The sequence below is a fragment of the Histomonas meleagridis genome (genome assembly GCF_020186115.1).
Source record: "Histomonas meleagridis strain 2922-C6/04-10x chromosome Unknown contig_33, whole genome shotgun sequence".
NCBI lineage: Eukaryota > Parabasalia > Tritrichomonadida > Dientamoebidae > Histomonas > Histomonas meleagridis.
In genome coordinates this window covers 371,602-398,360 of record NW_027150870.1, presented here as the reverse complement: position 1 = coordinate 398,360, position 26,759 = coordinate 371,602, and the positions used below count along the sequence as shown (strand labels likewise).

The 26,759-nt window shown below is 28.2% G+C and overlaps 5 protein-coding genes across 5 annotated transcripts; all 5 read right to left on the bottom strand.

The window, feature by feature from the left end:
• Nucleotides 1-6,881: 6,881 nt before the first annotated feature.
• Nucleotides 6,882-9,236, bottom strand: GO595_005339 (Pre-mRNA-splicing factor ATP-dependent RNA helicase DHX16; the record flags this gene model as incomplete). Its single annotated transcript, XM_067918571.1, has 1 exon — nt 6,882-9,236. The coding sequence occupies one exon, from the start codon at nt 9,234-9,236 to the stop codon at nt 6,882-6,884; it is 2,355 nt and encodes a 784-aa protein (XP_067774552.1).
• Nucleotides 9,237-10,329: 1,093 nt separating this feature from the next.
• On the bottom strand, nt 10,330-11,730 carry GO595_005338 (Ceramide glucosyltransferase; the record flags this gene model as incomplete). Its single annotated transcript, XM_067918570.1, has 1 exon — nt 10,330-11,730. The coding sequence occupies one exon, from the start codon at nt 11,728-11,730 to the stop codon at nt 10,330-10,332; it is 1,401 nt and encodes a 466-aa protein (XP_067774551.1).
• Nucleotides 11,731-12,347: 617 nt separating this feature from the next.
• GO595_005337 (Glycerophosphoryl diester phosphodiesterase family protein) lies at nt 12,348-13,520 on the bottom strand (the record flags this gene model as incomplete). The annotated part of the gene is made up of 1 exon (XM_067918569.1): nt 12,348-13,520. The coding sequence occupies one exon, from the start codon at nt 13,518-13,520 to the stop codon at nt 12,348-12,350; it is 1,173 nt and encodes a 390-aa protein (XP_067774550.1).
• A 2,076-nt stretch (nt 13,521-15,596) lies between these two features.
• On the bottom strand, nt 15,597-16,034 carry GO595_005336 (calcineurin subunit B; the record flags this gene model as incomplete). The annotated part of the gene is made up of 1 exon (XM_067918568.1): nt 15,597-16,034. The coding sequence occupies one exon, from the start codon at nt 16,032-16,034 to the stop codon at nt 15,597-15,599; it is 438 nt and encodes a 145-aa protein (XP_067774549.1).
• Nucleotides 16,035-17,186: 1,152 nt separating this feature from the next.
• On the bottom strand, nt 17,187-19,899 carry GO595_005335 (Ig domain-containing protein; the record flags this gene model as incomplete). Its single annotated transcript, XM_067918567.1, has 2 exons — nt 17,187-17,190; nt 18,365-19,899. The coding sequence occupies 2 exons, from the start codon at nt 19,897-19,899 to the stop codon at nt 17,187-17,189; spliced, it is 1,539 nt and encodes a 512-aa protein (XP_067774548.1).
• Nucleotides 19,900-26,759: the final 6,860 nt, after the last annotated feature.

Below are 26,759 nucleotides of genomic sequence, written 5' to 3'. Positions count from 1 at the left end.
TATTATATTATAAAAGATATAGGAAATACTGATCCTGTGTTTGAAATGATATTTTCTCATTATTTTAAAGTGCTTTCTACTTCACCTGATTTCCAAACGACAATCACTATTTGGCATATATTTACTGAGACAATATTAAATTCGATTGTTTGTGTTCGATCTTATTTTGATTCAATTTATCAACTTTCATTAATGTATATAACAAATGAGAATGCTAAAATTTCATTTATTAAATCCGAAGCATTTCATTGTATAGCTTCATTATCTAAATGTTGTCCTGATTTGTTTTCACAGAAAATCAATGAAATAAAACCAATTGTTTTAGCATTTTTTTCAAGTGATGATTTTACTATGAAAGATGTGTCGATATTTGCGTTACAATGTTTCTTTAATTATTTAAACACAACTGATGTAGAAAGTTTTTTACCTGTAATTTTACCAACAATTTTTGATGTATGTTCGAAGGATTATACTGAAGATTTCTTAAAGAATAATATTGACTCAACATTTACGAATATTATTTCTAAATGTTATACATTACTTTCAATAATAATAAAGAAATTTCCTAATTATTTCCAAGCAGATGAAAATATTTTAATGATATTCAAATGTTTTCATCAAGGACTTTTATCATGTTATAATATAATTTTATTGGATACAATGAAATTGTTTCATTCAATGATAACGATTACATTACCATTTAAAGAAGTATTTAGAGAAGAAATAATGAACATAGTTGAACAATTAATAAATAATATTCAACGTGAAAAAGAAATAAAAGTAATTTCTGCATTTGTAAGTGGAATTAAAATTTCTATTCAAGAATATGGAATTTTAATTCTTAATGGTAATGAATCAAATCTTTTTAACTTATGTTTAACTTTAATTGAGTCTAAATTTAATCCTCATACACATGAATTTGTTTTTATTAATGAGTTTCATTCAACAATTACGCTATTATTACGTGAAATAATTTATTCTACACAAGTAAATTTCGAATGGATGAATGTATATATTCCACGTTTAATTGTATTTTTGGAATGTAATAATAAATCACTTAAAAGTATGTCTATTTTAATATTTTCGGAGATTATTCAAAAGCCTATTTTGTTACCAGATGAATTTCTTTTACAACTTGTTAATTATTGTGTGAATTCATTAGGTTCTGATGATCCGATTTTTGCTAAAACTTCTTGTGACTTTTTGAAAAGTTTATCCAAAAATTACCAAAATTTACTTATCAATGTTGCACCACAAATTATTCAGATTATAATTCCGAGATCATTACAATTACAAAAAAATTCATTAACGAATATTGATTTTGTTGAAAAAATTATCGCTTTGTTTGCAGTTATTGATGAATTAGTTCCCGTAACTAATGAAAATTTAATGGATTGGTTCTTGAAATTTATTCCTTTTGATGTTGCTACTGAAAATAATACAATCGCTTATAATTATTTGTTAAGACATTTTGATGAATTTAAAAATTCGAATGTAAGAATGCAAATGATGAAATCAATTTTGGAGGTATTTTGTAGGGATAAAAATACTTTACATAAATTAATGATAAGTCCAAACGTTGTCTTGAAATTGTTAATAATTGCAAATAAAATAATAAAAAATTTGCCTCAAGAAGAACTAATGGGGCTAACAGAAGGGAAATTTGATGTTTTATTTGGTACAATAAATGAATTAAATAATTTACCTAGAAATAGTGTTTAATTATAAGTAAAATGTTCTATATTATTATTATCTTTAAAGCTAAATCAAAAAAGATTCTTTGCACAAATATTTGTGTGAATTTGAATATTTTACAAATGTAAAGTTTTTTTCGAAATGTAACCGTTTTTATAAATAAACTGTTGCAACCTAAAATAAGAAAGATGACATGTAGATATTTTGTAAACTTCATAAAACAATATCGATCATGTAAAATTCACAAAAATTCTCTAAAATATGCCATTTTCTTTCCCACATTTTTTTATTCATGAAGCAAAAAAACCTGTTCTAGGGATTGACTTTGGTACAAATTATAGTTGTATTGCTGTAATTAAAGATGGTGTTATACAAATTTTAAATAATGAAAATTGCCATCATTCAATAATGATATAATTCAAGAAAATGGAGATCTAATTATTGGCGAAGCTGCAAAACATCAAGCTCCATTTCATCCAGCTTCTACAATTTTTGATTCCAAACGTATGATTGTACGCAGATTTAATGATCGTTGCGATATAGGTCACTGGCCATTTAAAGTTATTCTTGGTAAAAACAATTTACAGTGATTGAGGTTCAAGTTAATAATAAGCCTAATTTAAGTTCAGCTGATAAGATTTCCTCCTATATTTTGCATCACATGAAATTAATTACTGATGAGTGTCAGTCTCTCTAGATCCAAAAGAAACTGATTATGCAGTTATTGCAGTTCCAACATATTTTAATGCTGTTCAACGTGAAGCAGAACGACTTGCTAATCTTAATATATTACGAATCATTGATGAAACAACAGCGGCTGCTATTGGTGCATATGTAAATTATTAAAAAAACGAAAAATTTTGTGATAATTTTTTTTTTAGTATTTGATATCAAAAATAACAATAAGAAACGAAAAACTGTTTGAGCCAATCTTCACCAATTTAATCCTGGGTGATAGTTTATGAATTTCAGCCTCTGTAAGTATTGGAGGCTAGAGTTCTGAAAGCTGTTTATCGAATCATTCCATAAACCCACAAAAAGCGCTGGGATTTTTGATTACTTTATTTTTTATTTTTGAATATTGTCAAAAAAAAAAATCGGAGCAACTTCACTCACTTTCGTTATGAAAACTCTTTTTGTACTGTCGATATCGAATTGGTTAAGATCTGTAAAGGGCTCAGTGTTGTTCAGTAATACTTTGATGTATTCATTTTCATTGAATAATAAATTCAATTCTCTGATTAAGAATCTTTATAAAGCACAAATTAAAACACTTCATAATGCAAGTTTTCCAAATTTTTTTGATCAATTTATAAATAATTTTTTAGATTCAGACTTTATACATCTTGTGCAATTTTCAAAATTAATTCTTACTTTTTTATATTTTTATATTATTATTATTATTAAATTATTAATGTTATTGATAATTATATTAATTTTTATCATTAAAAAAACATTATATTTTATTAAATTTTTCTTTAAACAAAATATTTATTTTAAAAACAAACATAAAAACAAAAAATTTTTAATAATTTTTATAATGTTTTTCATACATACATTTCAAAATTTAGATGAAAATACAGGAACATTTTATATACGTAATTCATATGAATTTGATGATATCCAAGATAGTAACAAAGAAAAAATTATATATGTTATAATTGAAAATAAGATTACAACCATTCCAAGTAAAGCATTTTCAGGATGTATTTCATTAATTAATATTACAATTCCAGATTCAATTGAAACGATTGGAAGTTCTGCATTTCAAGGATGTATTTCATTAAATAATATTACAATTCCAAATTTAGTTACAATAATTCAAGAAAATACATTTTCAGGATGTTCTAATTTAACTAATATTATTATTGGAGAAAATGTTACTGAAATTGGAAGTTCTGCATTTTATCAATGTATTTCATTAATTAATATTACAATTCCAAATTCAATTGAAACGATTGGAAGTTCTGCATTTCAAGGATGTATTTCATTAAATAATATTATAATTCCAAATTTAGTTACAATAATTCAAGAAAATACATTTTCAGGATGTTCTAATTTAACTAATATTATTATTGGAGAAAATGTTACTGAAATTGGAAGTTCTGCATTTTATCAATGTATTTCATTAATTAATATTACAATTCCAAATTCAATTGAAACGATTGGAAGTTCTGCATTTCAAGGATGTATTTCATTAAATAATATTACAATTCCAAATTTAGTTACAATAATTCAAGAAAAATACATTTTCAGGATGTTCTAATTTAACTAATATTATTATTGGAGAAAATGTTACTGAAATTGGAAGTTCTGCATTTTATCAATGTATTTCATTAATTAATATTACAATTCCAAATTCAATTGAAACGATTGGAAGTTCTGCATTTCAAGGATGTATTTCATTAAATAATATTACAATTCCAAATTTAGTTACAATAATTCAAGAAAATACATTTTCAGGATGTTCTAATTTAACTAATATTATTATTGGAGAAAATGTTACTGAAATTGGAAGTTCTGCATTTTATCAATGTATTTCATTAATTAATATTACAATTCCAAATTCAATTGAAACGATTGGAAGTTCTGCATTTCAAGGATGTATTTCATTAAATAATATTATAATTCCAAATTTAGTTACAATAATTCAAGAAAATACATTTTCAGGATGTTCTAATTTAACTAATATTATTATTGGAGAAAATGTTACTGAAATTGGAAGTTCTGCATTTTATCAATGTATTTCATTAATTAATATTACAATACCAAATTCAGTTCAAACAATTGGTTCAGAAGCATTTTCAGGATGTTCTAACTTAATGAATATTATTATTGGAGAAAATGTTACTGAAATTGGAAACAATGCATTTCAAGGATGTATTTCATTAATTAATGTTACAATTTTAAATTCATTTATCATAATTGAAAGTAATATTTTCCAAGATTGTATCAATCTTCAATTTATTAAAATATCATTAAATAATATAAGATATTCTAATTATAAAAAATGATGGAATTATTTATAATAAAAAATATCACAGAAATTATTTATTGTCCAAAAGGTAAAACGACAATTTCGATACCAAATAGTATAACAAAGATTAATAATGAAGCATTTCGATATTATACATCATTAAATAATATTACAATACCAAATTCAGTTCAAACAATTGGTTCAGAAGCATTTTTAGGATGTTCTAACTTAATGAATATTATTATTGGAGAAAATGTTACTGAAATTGGAAACAATGCATTTCAAGGATGTATTTCATTAATTAATGTTACAATTTTAAATTCATTTATCATAATTGAAAGTAATATTTTCCAAGATTGTATCAATCTTCAATTTATTAAAATATCATTAAATAATATAAGATATTCTAATTATAAAAATGATGGAATTATTTATAATAAAAATATCACAGAAATTATTTATTGTCCAAAAGGTAAAACGACAATTTCGATACCAAATAGTATAACAAAGATTAATAATGAAGCATTTCGATATTATACATCATTAAATAATATTACAATACCAAATTCAGTTCAAACAATTGGTTCAGGAGCATTTTCTAGATGTTCTAATTTAATGAATATTGTTATTGAAGAAGGTGTTGAAATTATTGGTGAATTATCATTTGAATCATGTTCTTCATTAGAATATATTGAAATTCCGAATTCAGTTACAACAATTGAAATTAGTGCATTTTCTCAATGTATTAATTTAAATACAGTTCTCATAGGTAAAAATGTCATGAAAATTGGTTATGATGCATTTTATGATTGTAATAATCTTCAATGTATTTATTATTATGGAGAAAAACTTCCTGATATTGAAACGGATGCATTTTCTAATATTAATACCACATATGTAATGACATTATCCGATTTTAATAGTGAAGAAAATTCTACATTTGGTGAATTAAATATTGCGAAAGGAACAACAATTGATGAATGTAATCCATGGCCAACGCATACATTTTCATCATCAAACACATTCTCAAATACTTTTACAAATACATTTACAAAATCGAACACATACTCAAACTCAAATACATTTTCTTATTTGCTGACTGAAAAAATTCCATTTACTGCCACCAACTCATTTATTAGTAACTTAAATATTTCCAACACATTTTCGTTGATATTAACAATATCATTCACACAAACTATTTCAATTTCTATTTCTTCATTTTCAAATTCATTTTTGATATCATATACTAACAACAATAGTGTTTATATTCCAACATTAATAATTTATTATGATTATACAATTGTTTCATATTCATTTTATTTCAGCTTTTATACAAATTTCTTTACAATTTTACATCAAACAGAAACGAATCCATCTAAAGACAATACAATTATTATCACAGCTGTTTGTGTTGCAATTGTAGCAGCTATCATTATAATTTTGATTATTTATTTGTTAATAAGAATTAAAAACAAAAAGCGTCTTAATGAATCAGAATCAACAAAAAGTTTGGAAGAACAGAATGTGTTTGATAACAAAGATACGTTTGCTGTAGTAATGAATTTGTCTAATATTGAGGAAGATCCGTTTGCACCTGATTTTAAGGAAGATAATAAAATGATTTTATGAGTAAATTAGCGATTTGACAATTTTTTTCCTAATCTCATTAACAAGAGAATAAAATTCCAAATAACCTTTTTCCAAAATAAAAAATAGTATGTGAATAGTAAAAAAAAATATTCAGTATTAGAAATTGTATTTTGATCATTTTTTTATAGAAAATTCTGAGGGTAGGCCTAATTTTTGAAATGGATCATCACATTTATTATCGCCAACAATTTCTAATAACAAATTCATTGATTTTCGATCTTCTGGAGGTGAAAGTGTTAAATTTTTAATGAAATCAATTTACGTAATCGCCCTCATGAATTAGATAACTTAAATCCATCATCAATCACTATATGACTCCATACTATATCAATGAAATAATTATACATTAATCTAAAGCTTTAGATTTTTTTTAAAGAATTAATATCATTTGGGTAAATCTTTGAATGATTCAATAAAGTTTTAAGTCTTGATCATATTGAAACAAAAATTTTTATTTTTATCATTTCAGAACATAACATATCATTAGACAACGCAAATTATTTTATTGCCGAATAATAAACGCATAAAACTTTTCTTTATTCCAAACACTAATCCAATATTAAACAGTCACTTTTACATTTACGCCGTTGATCACTTTGTATATGTGCGGCGCCGCTTCCTTCAGCCACATCGGGTCTATTCTGATCACAGTCCTCATGTACACCTTCGATGTCCTTGCGAGCTCATAAAACACAACGAACTTCGGCGGGTCTGAAGTTCCCTTTAGACTTGATCCAGGGTGAATCGACACTTGCACGTCTCCTCGAATTGTTTTATAAGTTCCGTCGTTACATAGTTGCGCAGCGTTTTGGAAGAATCCGTACGTGAACGCCTTCGATATCGACTGCAACTTTTCATCTTCTTCTCCATCGTTTTCGAATCCCATTAATTTGCAGACCGCTTCGATTTGTTCCTTTATATCTTTAGCCTTCATCAATGTCCGATATTGCACTCTGTTCTCGACGCACCATTGCCGCGAATATTGCGATTGTTCCCATGCGCGATATACATTTAATAATGTGATGTGATCGCCTTCGTTATCATAAAATCCTTTAATTGTAGTTTCCGCATCTTTTTTATCTTCTTTAGGTAAGTAAAATATCGGTGAACCACTTTCTAATATAGAACATATAATGATAACTGACGTAGAACATTTCAAATTATAACTTTCGATAATGGTACGGGCTGAAAATGGAGAAACTGGAATTTGGACCATCTGTGAGCCTAATACTGTTAAATGAGTTTCAGAATCAATGGCATACATGGCATAAAGTTGTTCATACGCTGCTGTGATGTTATCTAATGGAGGTGGATCCATAAAATTGAAGTCAATGATCGTTTGGATGCCAATGGATAACAAAAGTAAAAGAGTAGGCGCAAAGTTACAGCGTAATATCTCTGGCTTTGTGACTTTCGGCATTTCATGTTCATATGCGCTGTTGGTAAAAAGGCGATAACAGACCCCATTCGTGACACGGCCTGCTCGACCTGCGCGTTGTGAAGCACTGGAGACTGAGATTGGAACAACATATAAGCTCTCGATGCCTACTTTAGGGTCATACGAAGTTTGTTTCACATAGCCACAATCAATTACATATTTAATTGTATCAATTGTAATTGATGTTTCTGCTATGTTTGTCGCGAAAATAACCTTACGTGTGCCTTTGGGAGCCGGCATAAAGATTTTCGCTTGCTTTTCGCCTGGTAATGCTGCATAAATTGGTAATGCAATTAATGGTGCCATTCCATTGTTCTTTGCAATTAATGTAATTTGACTTACACAATTGTCGATCTCGTCTTGCCCTGTTAAGAAAACTAATATGTCACATGGTTGTTCTATGGGTGTAGTGCGATGAATATGTAGAGCTGTTAATAACGATGCATATTCATAGTCATTTTCGGTTTGCTCTGAATAATTGATATCAACCGAAAACCGTCGACCAGGTACATGTAAAACCGGGGCACCCCCAAAGAAATTTGACATTTTATCAGCATCAAGTGTTGCTGACGCTATAATCAGCCGTAACTCAGGTCGGACTATGGATAAGTCTTTTAACAAGGATAAAAGTAAATCAGTGGGAATTGATCTTTCATGTGCTTCATCAATCATAATTGTGGTATACTTGGATAAAAGTGGATCAACAAGAAATTCACGAAGTAAAAGACCATCCGTCATATATCGTATCTTGGTAAGATCTGATGTGACATTTTCAAATCGAACACAATAACCAACTTCCCAGCCTAACTCACAATGGCGTTCTTCTGCAACACGTTTTGCTACAGACATTGCTGCAACACGACGTGGTTGAGTGCATACTATGGATTCATTAGGTCCTCGTTCTAAAAGATATTGAGGTATTTGTGTGGTCTTACCAGAACCTGTATCACCTACAACAATGAGAATTGGAAATTTATCTACGGCTTCAAGTAATTCGCGTTTGTATTTGTAGACTGGAAGTGATTGTTGAATAGGAGTAAAGTCAAATTCTGGTGGTGGAGCGATAACATCTGAATCAGGTTTATCAAATACTAAATGTGTGGTACTAGAAATTCCTGCTGAAGATAATCTTTGTGTTTCCCAACTCGAATTATCTTTGAGCATGGGATTGTTGGCTTCTTGAGCGACATATTGCTTAGATATATTTGCAAGCCTTTCTTTTAATGTATCACCAACAGCAGGACTTTGATTGATTCGATACTCTGGCTGAAGGGTATTTCGATTAATTGATTCTGTCATTTGGAGAATCCCTTTGTCAAGCTCGATTTCACGTAATTCAATTTCTGATAATTTTCTACCTTCTTGTAATAACTCATGATCACGTATATATTCTTGCCTTTCTTGCGCCTTCTCTTGTGCACGTTTTGCCAAGTATGCTCTTCTGGATTCTTCCCTAAGTCGATCAATTTGATTCATCTTCTTTGGGAATTAAACGTGTGCTTATAAAAAGTGGCAATATGAACTATGTTACTCCAAAAATTTCAATCTTTGTTTAGAAAGACTGTAGCAATTTACTAGACTCAGTACTAAAATGTTTTTATAAATAGCTATTATTCTAAAAATTAAATAATATAAAAATTAATTAATATATCAAAATGTGGTATCTTACTAAAAAAAAAAAAAATGTTATATTTGTATATTTATTGAATCAATAATTATATTATTTGGAATTGAATTTTTATATTTGTGCTTATTGACGACGAATAAATAGTTAATAATTTTTCATTATTTATATAGTTGTAAACATTAATATATATATAACTAATAAACAATTTATGAAGCATTAGGATAAATGATATGTTTAATGAATAACTTGATAGATTAATTTTTTTTTTATGAAATATTATTAAAATAATTTTTTTAAAAAAGTTTATATAATTTTTATGATGATATATTAATCAGATATGAAAAAATAAGCTTGATTTTATATGAGTTAATATCATGCACATATTCAACAGAACTAATTAAAATGAATGCGATAAATCACAAATGAGTCAAGACTTTAAAAAGAAGATTTTAATTAAAGGGTTCATTTAGATTATAGAATAATACATAAACTTAGCTAAATATTGAAATATAGTGGTGATTTGTGTCAAAAATATCATATAGTTTTTAATTACGTGGTGATAAAGACAAATAAGATTATTAAAAATAAAACGTTTGTTCTTCTTCATAGTTTAACTTGGTATTCCACATATGTTGTGGCTTTTGTTCTATGAGATATTTTAAAAGTGTATTGGATATAAATCATTAAAATTTATTCAAGTTAGTGAAAAATTTAAATTACTCAAATTACAAAAACGATATAATTTTATAAAACTATTAAAAAGATAAATAATAAAAATAATTTGATATAAAAAGCATTAAAACATTTAAATAAAAATATCAAACCTTCTTTCTTTGAATTATATTTTTGACCCATATAATAAAACCAAAATTGTTACAAACATTTCACAATTCATTTCCAATTTTTACGAAAACGTCCACATGAATAGGAAAGAATGTTTATTTATACTTGTTGGAAATGTATCTGAGAGTTAAAATTCACTAACTCACTCATTTTCGGGTTTGACAAAGTCCTCGCGATCGAATTCTCGAAAGGCACTGAGTAAGGTCTTCCGTCGCTTCCTTTTCTTTCTACCTTTACAATTTTACCATTTTTCTTGTAATATCTTACTCCGGCCCAAACGATTGAATTGGACAACATGATATAAACAACTGAAATTGGCATCAAGAACGTGTGTATTGCGATTCCGAGGAATATCTTGAAACGATTTAGCTCAATTTTCACGTGTTGCTCTGGAGGCCTTTGTTGGTTACTAACTTTCGCCATCGTTTTCATTGCGTTTTTAATTGTTTCGGTCATAAATATCCATAGGAAGATCGAAACGATGCCAAGTTTTCCTGCCAAGTTAAATTTAAAGTCGCCGAATATCGACGCAAGAATCGCTAAAGAACCAGAGACAGGCGCAATCGAAATCCAGATGATCATAAGCCAGATCGAGGAACATATCAAAAATGCTAACGAATGGTTGACGCGCTTGTTAAAGTTAGTCGCATACGTGTCAGTAACAAAGAATTGGCGTGTCATGAATTCCCAATATTTACGAAATGAGATTTTCTTGGAAACAACATTGGGAAAGATCGCACGGAATGGATGTGCACAAACATAACCCCTCTGTTGGACGAGTAAGGAAATGATCGTGTCATCGGAATAACCCCCGTCAAGATAACAATCAATAAGATTGTTGAAATTTTCTCGAAATACTGAGAGGGTGGACATCCAACAACCTCCCCAACAAAGAATAGGACGAGGTGTGATGAAAGAAAATAAGTTATGAAGACGATATATCATGAGACAATAATCAAATACATTACCGCCTGGTGGTGGTACTATAAACTCGTAGCCGGTGGAAACTAAAATGTTATCCGGGTATTTAATTAGTGGGTCAACAAGTTCTTCAATTAAGCCTGGATAGAAAAATACATCATCATCAGCAAAAAGAACATATTTGCTTTCAGGGTCGGAATAAGCGACCCCAAATAACATGTTGTGAACTTTTTGAGCATTGTGGAATGAAAGACCTGCAATGACTATATCTGTTTTTCTATTTTCTGTATTTAAATTGGATTCTTCTATGGCTTGTCTTGCGCATGCAACAGCAGGGTCATCTTCGCTTTCTGCAACAAACAGAAATTCAACTTTACCAGGATATTGCATACTTAGATTTCGTTTAAAATTGGAGAGAGAATTTTCATGGGTCCCTTTACAACACATAACAACTGTAATCATTGGATATTCGTCAAGTTTTACTATAGCTGTACTTGGATCGAGTCCTCTTTTTCTGGATAATGCCATTGCAATCATTAAAATCGCAACAACAACAATAATAAAACAAGCCATTCCCATTAGAAATGACCAAATGGGGTGACCAAACAAAAGATAAAAGGCGTTAGCGAAGATCTGTGTTACCATTTGCCTCTTTTTAGTTCTTTGAAAATTTCATAGGGCACTTAAATTTTCAATCGAACCGAAAAACATGTTTTGGGTTTGAGTCAACGGGAGGAAACAAAACGCCAATTAATCAGTGATGTAAAACATGTGAGTACTCACAAAAGAAACAGATATGACATTTTTTCGAACGAAGAAATGTGTTTAACACAAAGATATAGAACCATTAATTTTACTCTGATGATACTTGGAGACAAAGTGTATCAATTTCTCGATTTGGATACTTGCTTCTTGTTAAGATAAACCGAAAAAAGTTTCTTCTTGCATTATGAAGTTTCTTCTAAAAAAGTTAAATAATTGAGCAAAGTATTCAAAAACAAGCCTTTTCTATTCAAAAATACCACCGGTTAACTGCCTGTCAGACGATGTCATTCTCGAAAATTTATTTTAAAAAAACTTCTTTAACGAGACATCTGTTCATCTTCCAATGTTTAATACTTTGATTCTGTGATTGTTTTATTAAAATATAACACATACAAAATGAGGTTTTACCTCTTCAAATTATGTTTGATTTATTAGTTTTGAGTTGTTTTGTTGTAATCATTTAATGTCTTTTGTAACAACTCTAACTTGTCGGTACAAATTCCTTGTACGCCCAAATCTAACTGTTTAACAACACCATCGACAGTATTATTTGGTGATCCATATGTCATGATAATGTATCCCATGCTCTTTAACTTGTCGACAAGTTCAGGAACCAATAAAAGTTTGCTTGAATCAAGTACAAATCCTTTCACACCAAATTCTTTCCACATCGGTGCAATTTGTAGCACTTTTCGTGTAAATCTCTCAATTGATTCGCCTTCTTCTCTGGTCATCAATTGGAAAACAGGCCATCGCTTCTGCTTGACGCAAAGCATTGCAATGCACTCGACATCAAACGATGAGAAGAAAAGTGCTCTGTCTTCTTTACATTCATGAATTTCATCAAGAATGCGATCAATAAAAGCATTTCGCTCTTTGTATGGAACAAAACCATTGAACTTGGGAAGGAATGGATACTTGATTTCAATGTCAAATTTGAGGTCTTTGGGAAGTTTCGTCATCATGTCTTTTAATGTTGGAAGTGTTTCATTCCATTTGAGATGTAACTTAGAATCTCGGAATTTGACGTCATTGAATTGCATGATAGCATAGTTGTGGGATCCATCAGGATTGTTATTTATTGGTTCACCAAGATCTTCTTTGATTTCATTATAACTAATGTAAAAATCATGGTGAATAACAGGAGTGTTTTCAGAAGTAAGCTGGACATCAAATTCTACAAAATCAACATGCTCTTTGTGTGCTTCGAGAAAGCCTGTGATTGTATTTTCTTGATAAGAATCCTCAACTAAATTTGATCCTTTACCACGATGACCAATAGAAAAGTTCTTTTTGAATTCAACTTCTATTGGTTGATTAAAGAATTCTTTGTTGTATGGTAAAATTACTGTGACAACCAAAGTAATTGTTGAATTACTTTTTCCAACAGGAAGAGTTACAACTGAATAAAGTGCCTTTGTTGATTCGAATTCAATATCACCCTCTGTTGTTGGAATTTTAAAGATAAAATTGGATTGTGAGTTTGAAGTTGCATACCCAGTAAGTGTTGGTGTTCCAGTAACAACCTTTAAAACTCCATAATTTCCCTCGGTTATGGTGAAGTTTCCAATTCTTGAAGCTTCTCTTACAATGCAGTAAAACATCAGATGTTCAATTTTTGAATGCGTTTTTCTGTTTCAGGCAAATCCCATCGGCGATCGATTTCTGTGAGGCAGATGCTGACGATATTGTTTGAAAAAGTTTTGATTTGTCTCAAGTAAACCAATTAAATTTGTTTACGATAAGGTTTATTTGTACGATCGATATTTGAATGCATGAATGTAATTCACTAAAATCGTACATTTTTTCGTAACAAAACCATCAGATGATTTCCAGTAATATCATAGAATGTCTTGTAATGGCGATACAATTACCTCTTGTTTAAAATGATGTTTTTCAGATTAAAAGTCATAATTTTGTTATCTGGAATAATACGGCTTTATTTTAATCTAATTAGTTATGTATTTAGATGGGTCTAGTTGTGAAAATGGAATTGGGCTCTTTGGATTATCGCTTTTTTCATTTAGCAACAAATCAAAATAAGCAACATCATGCCACTCTCCAAGTTTAAATCCTTGTTTCTCAAATACTGCTGTATTTTTAAATCCCATTTTCTTGTGAAAATTTTCCGAAGATTCATTTGGACATCCCAAAATTGCAAGAGCATTTGTAAACCCTTGATCCTTCAGAGCATCAAGTAGTGGTTTATAAAGCATTGAACCTAATCCTTTTCTTTGAAGCCCTTCTTGGATATAAATTGTTGTTTCAGCGTTCCATTGATAAGCCCTTCTTTCATGATAAAAATGAGCATAAGAATATCCAACTACTTCGCCATTTTCATCTTCAAGAACAAAAAATGGAAAAAATTTTTTGAATTCGATCATTCTATTTTTGTATTCTTCAATTGTTGGTACTTCGGTTTCAAATGTATATGGTTTATTTAACACATAATACGAATAAATTTCTACTATTTTTGGAACATCATCAAGGTTTGCATACCTTACTTTCATTCCCTTTCGATCAGATAATTAAACGTGTTTTTTCACTTCAATCTTTTAGATAACCAGTTTATCTTTTTGGTGTAAATTATTTTTATCATGTTCTCAATTTCCCTTTTGAAAATATACCTAAGAACAAATATTGAATAGCAATATAAAAAAAATCTCATTATATATTTTATTTTTGTCAAAACAAATAAATTCAACGAATCTGATATATTTTATGATTCCTTTTGTAATCCAATTGATTGATATGTTTGCTAACGTTATTCACGTGTTAAACTTATAATTTGATTCACAACATTCACATAATTAATTTAAGGGATTTGTATTGAAATTCTCATAAATTTATCAATAACAAGAAGGGGATTACCAACTGCATTATACACGCCTACCTATTTGTATACAGTTAATTAAAATCAAATTTTATATGAATAACATAGAAGAAAAGCTAAATATGGTAATCACATTCTTAAAAGTGATGGAGAATTATCCGATTCTTCAATTGTTACAGAATTAATTGAACAAAATATTTTTGCATTGATTGAATCTGATCCACATATAAATTATCCAGCACACTTACTTATGAATGGCTCTACAACGAAAATATCTTGTTCTTAAGAACGAAATCGTTGGATCCCAATACACTGTTACGTGGTTCATACCATTACATTTGAGTTGCTGCTTGTTGTAGTGTAGATGCCATTTTTGACTATCTTTGAGAATTAGAAAACCGGTTCAACTCATTGGAAGATTCCAAGCGGTTCATTGATGTAACTAACAAGATATCACTAATCATTCTTTGAGGCAACGATATTTGAATTAATAACATTCCAACGATTTACACTTAAATAACTATTGCTGTTCCATCATCCAAATTTTTATTATACCTATCACAAAAGAAATTAACTTCGATAAAGTTGAAATTTCCAAATGTAAAAGGATGGACATAGAAGCTTTCTGATTTGGCCAATGAAATGTATTTTTTTGCATTAAGAATTCAAGAATTGGTTTTGAAGAACATCAAACTGCATGCTTGATAATACTTTCTACTTCTTCTAATTCATTTTGTAATTCCCTTATTGTATAAATTAAAACACTCTTACTATTATTTTTAAAAAGAACAAATACCACTGGAAAAAATATTTATTAAAATTAAAATCATTTTTGCCAAAACTGATGTTATTTCTTGGGATCATTTGATAAGTATTTATTTAAATCAACACTGCCGATATTAGATAAAAATGTGTACTTCGAAACATTAATTTTAAATGTATCGAAATCAATAGTTCCTTTCTTATCAGGATCAAAGTTTTGGATTGCTGTTTCAACTAAAACTTCAATTTGATCAGAAGGAAGGTACGACATTTTCTGGCCTGCAATAAGTTGCATAATTTCTTTGAGTTCACTTGTTTTTATAAAGCCATCCTTATCAAGATCAAACATATTGAAACCAAATTTCAATCTTTCCAATTGAGGTGCCCTTTCGCAAATGGACGAAAATCCATGAACAAATTCATTAAAATCAATAACACCATCACCATTAAGATCAAATCCCGAAAAGGTAAGTTCAGCTAATTCCCTGCTTGAAATGCCAAAAACATCTTTAAAGCCATTCATTTTAATTCCAGGGTTATGCTTATATTCTTTTATAAGATCTTTAAATTTTGAATAAAAAACTCTGATTTCATCAGCTGTAAAATGCGTTGATTTCTCCAAATTATCAACCATTTTTCTTGTAAGCTTATCTTTTTTGAAAGTAATCCTGCTGACACGATTTCCCATAAAAACAAATGACTTATGCTCCTGGTTTGCATTGAAATTTGAATGCACCATAACCTAAATACAACATATTGAAATTTCAATTAAAAAAAGTGTTTTTTTATGTTTGCCTCATTTCAGAGGGGTTTGTGAAGTGAAACGTTGGGACTTTTGTTGCAAGAAAACCATAAAAAACGGTTTATGTATTCAAAAAAAAATGATCCTAAAAACTGCTTGTAAATTGTGGTTGTAAAAAATCATCTGCATTTAAAATTTAACAGTCATGTGAAATTTTAAATGCTACAATAAAATGGAACAAAAAATTGAATCTACAATTAACAACAACTAATGGCCCAACTGAAACGATATTTAAAACATACTCACACGGAATAAATCAGTTTCTTTTGTGTTTTTTTCCGGAGAAAATCATCTTGATTGCATAATTCTTTTTGAACTGCAATATGATATTTGTAACTTATTTTTATTCAAAGGCATTGATGTCTTATTACAACCATTTTTAAAGGCCGACACCTTTTCATGAAAATTTACACTTTATTAATTGTGAAATAAATCTATTTTTTCATTGAATGAGTTTTTTCCCAAACTTTTTCATAAAATCTCTATAGAGATCGAACAGATTCATTTTACACATTACTGTATATCAGATTTATGTTCAAAATCAGAATTAATATTTTTAACATAAAAACATCATAAAAAAAAATTTCTTGATTTATTACTCTGTTTCATTAGAGGGAATGCCGATCTCATCCTTTATGATCTGGGATCGCCGTATCATTTGTTTTCCTTTAGTGGTGTCATTTCCTATTTTTATAGCTTCGTGACATTTTCTAAATAATTGTTCTTATCTTTCATTTCTTCTTGAATTAAAAGAAGTTTTTCAAAGAGAATTTTCTTCGTTTTTGTAAGTCCTCCAAAATAAAAAATTTTGTATATACAAGTGTTTCTTCCATAAGTTGTTTCACTAATTGATAGCTCATAAATCTTTCGAGCTCATCTTGTTGCATATTATAATACATCAAGCCGCCAGGTTGAGGTAATTTCATTATAAATTCTTTTTTTTCATCATCAGTTAATTCAGAAATACTTCTGGTTGGCTTTTTTTCAATTTCTGCAAGTTCTTCATATTCAGCTTGCATGATTTTATATCTGCGAACCATTTGGATTGTTTCGACAGATGATGGATCTCTTGATAGTTCTGGAGAAGTTGCCCTTTGATTTCTCATGTCACTCTGTTTCTTGTTAAAAAAATGTAATTTTTCTGTGGATCTCTTTCGTATGATGAAATTTTCATCAAATACAAGAATTCGCTTGGCGCTGTTTGCTTTGCAACGCAAAATTGAAATATTTAAAATAAGCTCATTGAGATATAGATATAAAATTTTAAAAAAAGATAAGAGCATAATAGAAAAATGTTGGGAGTGAGAAAATTAGTTAATGTATTAATTAAGAATCGTCTGATCATATATAGTTTGATATAATTTGATCAACGTAAGTATGATTTTGATATAGAAAATAATAAATTTTGTTAAAAAAAATTAGGTGCAAAAATTATAATTTTCAAAAATAAAAGAAAAGATCAAAAGCATGAGGTGATAGATACTTCCCAAATGGGCATCAGATGCAAAATTATACTGTGATTTGGCTGAATATTATCTCTATGTTAAAATTTGCTTTAAAATTTACATATTTAAATATGATGAAAATATTTATCATCATCGAAATCTTTCGCAAATGGATCTTCTTCTGTATTAGTTGGTGTTAGTCCTACAGAAAAATTGTCAACTGATGAAACTTCTGTTTCTTTTATATCGTCACATTCTTTTTCTAGCGAAGTATTTTTTTGATGTTTACGATGAATATAAATAAATAAAATTATAAGAATTATTATAACTATAAATATTGCAATACAAATACAAATAATAATAATATATTTTGTTTTGTTATTGTCTTGTATGTCTTTTTCATTTTGAAAAATAGTATAAAATTCGGAATATAATTTGATATATGTTGAATATATAATAAGTGTATATTCAAATGATATAATAAATGTATTAACATAAACATTTATTGAACTAATTTTTGTTAGTGTCAATGAACTTATGATAAAACTTTTATAAAATATCGTTTCAGAAATTGAATTCGAATATGAAACAACTAAAGAATATGACAATGTTGTAAATATTGGATATGCATTTGATTTGGTAAATGTATTTGATACTGTAAATGTATTTGATACTGTAAATGTTGACGTTGATGGTTCCTTTGACAAAAAGAAATGCGATGTTTCACTTAATACTCCATAATTATCAATTGATGCTGCATGAATATATAGATCGCCATCTTTAATATTTTTGATAATTCCATTCGTCGTTTGAATTGCTTTCATGTTGTATTTTGTAATTTTTGTGTTCGCATTTTCATCAATAATGTAATAATATTCTTTTACATATGTTGTAAGATTAAATTGAACTGGTGATGATTCACAGATATTTTCATATGATGTTTTACCAATAACTTTATAATTAATAATTTCTGTAACATAATTATTATCTGTGCTGATTTCAATCGTTCTTTTGCCAGAAATTCTTGTGATATTCGGTGGATTGAGTTTCAATGGTTCTACTGAATTATCATATCCATATTGAAGTGATGTTCGTTGATATAAATAAGAAATAGTATTAGTAAGAAGTTGTCGTTCATATAATAATGCACTACCTAATATATGTCCTGTTTGAATCATAGCTGTGTTTCTATATGTCGTTAAGTAATAATGTGGATTACCATATCTTATCTCTGAATATCCGTCAAGTGACCATGAATGTGATTCGGCTTCTGTAAAATTTCCTTCAGTTTCAGTAGAAAATTCACCAAATTCCACCCAAACATCACCAAATGCTGCATTTGTACATGTGTGTGTTAAATTTATAGGTAAAAAACCTGATGGAATGTTGTATGGATAATTAGTAACTAAACCACGCTTTGTAACTTGTATTTCATTCGAAAAATGTTTCCAACCTGAAGCAAGTGTGCCTGGAGAGCAATAACCAGTAACAGAACATGACTCTGTTCCAAGTTTAATTCCAAATTTATCTGCAATTTGTCCATAACCAAAAGAGTTTCCATAATAATATCCAACAGCATCATGACCTAACAAAACCCCATAACCAAGATCAATATATTGCGAAACACGTTGAACTGTTTCATTATACGGTTGGATATAAGGTCCACCATTAACATCCATAATACCAATAACAATAATATCATAATTCATCATACTTTCTAAACTCATTGATTTAAAATTATCACTTGATATTGGAGTAACACTTATAATTTCTTCTACCGTATCGAAATTCCTTCCTAAACCTTCAAAACTATAATTTACACCATTATCTATATAATAACCTCCTTCAATCCAAAGTTTAAGAATAGCTGAAAGTGGAAGTGTGGCACTCGTTGGTGACTGTGCGCTGTATACAAAATTAACTTTTTTACCAGTATTTGGGTACACATTAAGTACTTTGATTTTAGTGGTATTAAGGTTAAATAAACTGATCGATTTCCAATTCGATCCATTTCTTTGTGAGTAAACTGTATATGCTAAATCCTGGCTTGCCTGAAATCCAGTCCAGTTCAGCAAAACATGATTATTTTCGTATTTTACGTTGAGATCAATTTCATTTGCATTGATAAAAATCAATAGCATCGATAGAGAACAAAAAATTGTTTGAATGCCCTCAGGTTTAAAATTCGCTTTTTGATCTTTTATTAATTGTTGAAGAAGGGCTACACTTCCTTTTGTTACAGGCATTGTTGCGGTTATTTGAACGTAAGTTTATATGTAAAATAAATACTTTATATATCAAACTTATTGAAAAAGTTTGATGATTTTGCAAGGCTTGCACAAAAAACCGGCCGATTAGCAATCTGATTTCAAAATAAAAATTTCAAATTGAGACGTGGGAATAAAGACAAATTTGGATACGCAATAATAGTGCCATGTAATCTACTTCAGGTAAGCTTCCTAAATTTGGAACCTGGGGTTGAAAAAATCTGATCTGAAAAATGAAAAAAAAATGGTCCCGCAGGGACTTGAACCCTAGACCTTTGCGTTATCAGCACAACGCTCTACCGACTGAGCTACGAGACCTTCAGAATTCTTTACAAAATTTAGTAAAATAATTTATATTAGGAAATTACGTATCAAAAAATGGAAGTGGAAATAAACCCTTCGAAAAATTTCAATCAAAACCGATCAAAAATCATTCAAAACCCATATGAAAAATAAGATGCTCTAAATTCCTTCTTAAGCTTCAAAACTGGTTCGTAAAAAAACTCATATTCGTTATCAGCTGCTTCAAAAAGGAAAAAAAGAAAGAAAGACAAGAAAAATGATATAAAGGTTGAAGATGATGAAATAAAATCACAGAAATCATCTTTGGATACGCCAATCGTTGTCGAACATGAACTTCCAAATGAAGAAAGTCCAAAGCCTAAAGATACAAAACAAAATATTGAAAAAGAGAAAAATGAAAACGTAAAAATGACTGAAAACAATATCAATAAAACTGAAACAAAAAGTAATAATAAGAAAGAAGTGGAAGGAGAAAAGGGAAACGAAGCTGAAAATTTAATTAAAACTGCAGAAGCAAATACTAATTATTAATAATAACAGTAATGAAAATATAATTGTAAGTGAAAACGGAAATAAGCAGGTAACTATAGAAGGAAATGTTTTAAAAAATACTTCCGATGAGAGCAAACAAAATGAAGAAACATCGCAAACAGAAGAAAGTAATGAAAACACAGAAAACGTTCCACAAAGCCAAAGAAACACACAAGAAGCGAATGAGGAGAATGCAAATAATGATAATGTTTAAGAAAGAACACTTACAGAACAAAGATTACCAGGTATAAAAACAAATCAAATGAAGCAACAAACTCTAAACAAAATTTAACAGAGCGAAACAAGAAAGTAAATCCAACAATTTAGAAAAACATAAAAATAATGCAACCAAACGCAATACCGAAACACTTTTTGAGCAAAACACCGAAATCGATGACCAAGAGAAAGAAGCTTGGGAAACATTCACGAAAGAAACGCAACGAAAACGCGAAACAAATCGCATCAACTTAAGCAAACGCAAAAACCCGAACATTGTAAATACGGAAATTACTGAAGCCGAAGCAGGAAATGAAACAATAAGCGAAAACGAAAATGGAAATGAAACTTTATCACGTAATAACGAAAATGAAAACCATTCAACAACGCATAGTATACAAATTGCTTATTTTTCAGATGACAATGAAGAAGATACAAATAAATTAAAGAACATTGATCAATGAAATATTTATTCAAAATAAATAACATTTCAGTATTTTACGTGAAGCTATAGTTGATTTATGATCTGATTTACAAGTGATTAAAATGGACGTGAATGAGAAGAAGTCGATTTCTTGATTTGATAATATGTTTAAGGTCACAATTCCAATTCAAATTGATGATAATATTAAACAATTAAATGAAATTGAATAATTTCGAATCTGACACGTTTACCTCGTAGACGCGTCTACAGAATCGAAAATATCTCTTCACTTTTCTTATCGGCTTGTCAAATTGATTTTCACATGTGAAACGACCGTTTATTTGGTTGACAGCTTATTAATATCAACCTTTTTTATCAAGAAGTAATTTAACTATTTCGGCATGACCATTTCTAGATGCACAATTATGCGCTGTTTTAAATATTTTTAAATAATTTCCAAATTCTATTTCAAAATATCAAAACAATAAAATAAATTATAATTTAAACAAACAAATATCTTTAACATTTATGTCAATTCCTTTTTTTTCAATTAGTGATTTAACAATATTTGTGTTACATTTTTCAGATGCAATCATAAGTGCTGTTTCAAATAAATTAAAATAATTTCCAAATTTTATTTTCAAATTTCAAATTATTAAAAAAAAAACATAAACTAAAACTATTAAATATATCTTGCATTAATATCAATTCCTTCTTGTTCAAGAAGTAATTTAACTATTTCTGTATCACCATTTGAAGATGCTTTCATAAGTGCTGTTTCAAATAAATTAAATAATTTCCAAATATTATTTTGAAATACAAAATTATTAAAATAAATATTAAATAAAACAAATGAACGCCTTTAGCATTAATATCAATTCCTTTTTGTTTTAAAACGTATTTAACAAGTTTAATATTTTCTGATCCAGATGAAAATACCAGTATATCATGCGGAAATGAATGCTCTTTAAGAAAATATTCAACTAAAAAAATATTTTCAATAATTGCTGCTTCATTAATAATATCATCATTGATTTTCATTCCTTCTTTAACTAAAAATGAAAATATTTCATAATTATGATATAAAATACAAAGCTTTCCTAATTCTTCTAAATTTTTAATTTATTATCATAAAAATATTTAAAGATATCATTTCGATGAAATTCAATTGCTGTTTCATATATATCTTCAAATGATGAATGATTTTGTTCACATAAATGAATGATTTCTTCATTTCCACATGCAACTGCATATTTACCTGTGTTTTCTACATTTGCATTGTTCATGAGTAAATATTTAAAACATTTAACTGATCCAAAGAATGCTGAATAATCAATTAATGTAACATTTTTATGATTAATAAATGAACATCTTTCATAAAGTGATGGCTTAATTGTTTGATTAAAATCTAAATTTGTTTGTGATGATATTTCTTGAAGTTTTTCTATTTCATAATTTCGTATTATTTTCGAAATATCATTTGGATTATGTCCTTCTTTAATTAGTTTATTATGTAATTCCCAATCATTCTTTGAAAGTTCTTCATAATTTGGTAAGGCACCTTCAAATGAATATTCCCTTAAATGGATTGCTAATTTATCTTTAGACATATAATGTGCAAAATAAGCACTCTGGTTGTTTTTTACAATGTTTGGTTCAAGAAAATTATGTTCAATCATAGCTTCAAGAAGATAAGTTGATTCATTTGTATTATTATTAAGAAATTGTCCAAATATATCAAATATATTGGATTTGATTTTATTACACTCTTCAAATTTTCTTATTTCTTTTATAAAATTCAAAAATAAATCTACGTTATTTTTTTTAATTACAAATTAATTACAATAATATATTATTTGAATAATAATTAAATCATAAGATAAAGGATGGATTTCATCAAATTTGTTGATTATTAAACCTATAGATCTAGAGAAATTTTCTACATTCAAACCAAAAATTGCTTGACCTATGAGTAGAAATGTTTCCCAGTCGCAATGTTCCTTTGGTTTAATGTGGAAAAAGAACCATTTCAATGATAACCGGTATATCAATTCAAACTAGTTTGTCATCGTCGATGTATAGAGAAGTGACAATAGAAAATATGCGCGGGAAAATCAGTAAAATTCAATTCTCTCAAAATGTATAATAATTATTTTTATATTTTTTATGACGAATTTCATTTAACATATTTGTAATTTGTGTTGTTTAATCTCAGAATATGAGATATTAAATTTTAATTTTTGCCGATGGAGTACTTATCGAAAAATTCATTCTCTTCTCCTTCCATCATTGCGTTGAAATAATAAAAAATTTTCAGCCAAAATCATCTCCATATAAAAGACGGTCAGAAGTTAATCAGAGTTTTGAATTAATTTTTATCGATGAACAAAAAACATAAGTCGCATGAGGAACAACCCTCCATGATGAAATGACTACTCCTGCTGAATTTTTCTCAATCACACATAAGGTAACCACAATCTTTAAAGAAATTCCAAGAATTTTGTACAAAAATGTTTAACATCAGATGACACATGTGTATAACAATCTTGTTTCAAATATTTAATTTGCATAATATATTACAATAATCCAATAAATAATCAATAAATACCAATAATTTAACGAATATTGTGAATTTATTTATAACCTTATAATGTATTTATTTTGGTATTATAAAAAAATCACTATTATTATTTGAATAAATTTTTATAAACTTTATCAACATTTGTTCATAAAATGAAGCGAATTACGATAAGCGATTCTTTGTAATATTTAAAAATTTCATTATACCTGAATAAAAAAACAAAAATATGAGAAAACTTAAAATCTAATATATATTTTAAGTTTTTCTTCTTATAATTAAGTTTCAGTATTTTTATAAAATCATTGTGCATTAATATTATAATTAACATATTTTTTTAATATATATCTATATATTAAGAATATCGATATCATTTCAAAAATTTATTAATGTATCTTCTTAAATATTTAGTTTTTACATGGATAAAGTAATATGGCTTAACAAAGTGGAGAATTTTTCATTAAAAATTTGCTTTTTCATCATATCTTGGGTGATTTGAACAAATGTTTGGAATTCAATCAAGGTACATCAATTTTTTTTTTATAAAATTCTTGATCAAAAAAATTGTTATGAAATTAATTTTTTTTTTTATTCTTATTAAAGAAGAATTCTTTTTGAAAGACATTTTTAAGCTTTATACATCAATTCTTTTCAAACGGAAATAACAACATACTACAAGCCTTTAAGATATTTATTGAACATGAAACATTCGATAATTTAATCAATTTTTCAGGTAAAGATTTTGGAAATTTTATATAATAACGTTCTTCCTTTCTGAAATTCAATTTTCTTTACATATAATATTAAGCCAAACATATTTTGTACGACTAAAAATTGGTGCTTTAATTTTTGTGGTTATGATACTTTACATTTCATTCAAATTACTTTATTTTTTTTGAAAAATTTTGACGGTTTTCATTCGAATTTTATTCAAAATTTGTGTGAATTAAGCACTTTTTACCCTGAAAGTGCTCTTAAAAGTCTTTCATTTTTTGACAATATCCTTTTCAGTGGGTCTGTTCGAATTTTGGAGCAAAAGAGCATATGGGTAACACATTATCAAATGCTCCAAAAACATCATTTGCATCTTTTAACTTCTTTGCAAACAATTCTAATTCGATATTTGAAGTAGCCAAAGATGAGCAATGTCTTTATTCTAATTTTTCATATAAGCAAAGTTCTGATAATAATACTACAAATCAAAAAATAAAATTACTTGACGAAAATTTAATTGTTGACCTCATTACAAACCCGCAACTATTTACGCAATTTAATACACCACTTGAAGTTTGGCAAAATGTTTTGTCATCACTTTATTCAGGGGACGCATACAAACAAGGGTCAGGGTCTCTTCAGCGTGTTCTTGCTGAGCTTACCAAATTTTTAAAAGAACGAACAGCTAATTTATTAGCTGATGAATATCAAAGACGCCAATTAAATATGGAACGAAATAACACAGAACTCACACAAGTTGCTTCTCTTCATGGCGACTATCCAACACCAGTTCTTCAAATTACAGATGAAATCTTATCCTTAACAGATTTTACAGATTTTCTTCAACATTTACCGGAAAACAATTTTTTACACTTCCATCCTACGTATTACAAACTCTCACCACGAATTATAGCACATTGTTCTGATCTCAATACAGGATATCAAACATTAAAATGGGGCTTTTTTTCATTTGATTTAGCGCCAATCTTAGTTGGTCTTTTACAGATAGCCAATATTGTTAGTAATTCGCCCAAAAGAATTATAAATCCAGATAACATATTATTTGATGCATTCACATTTAACTTTTTATCAATACCATTAATTAATGCGACCACAATACCATCGAATCAGACGCAAGGCACTGTCACATTATCTAAATTTGAGATGCCAAATGTATCATCACAATCAATAATGTGTTGCAATGGACGAAATATATATATATTAGGAAGCCGATCTCAATTAACTATAGTTTCATTATCGAATAACATTATCAATTCTGCAAATCGTTATCGAAATGTTACATTTGATATTAAATCGGGCAAAAATTATGGACTTTTCATAGCATATTCGAATGAATATTTATTAGTTTCAAGTAAATTCATGAAACATGAATATATATATTCAGTTAATCCATTTAAGTTACAAACAAAATCAGCTACGTATATATTTTCATCATCATTTCAATCACCAAAGATTACATTACCATTATGTTCAGATGGGTATTATATTTATTCATTAATTAAGAAGAAAAAAGTTGCAGTTTTTTCATTAGATTCAAAAACAATTATATTCCATCGAATGATTACATTAAAACGTGGGAAATCACAATTAAATTCAGCGTTTCCTAAATTATTACCACAATCATGGCATGAGAAATCACAAATGTATACGAATGGTATTATCTTAACATTTATTATCTTAACCAAAGTTAATAGTAATATTTATACATATTTCATACGAAATTTCTCTATAATTTCTGGTATGCATGTTTCTGATTGTATGGTTTCATTACGTTTCCCAATCCAATCTATAATTTATGATGGTTGGAATCATTGTCAATGGTTATTATCACCTTCAACTAAAGAAACTACTTTAATAAAAATTAATTCATATGGTGGTATACCTTTATGGAAAACAGGAATGATACCTGAAATATATCCACATGACTTAAAAGGATTATATTTAATC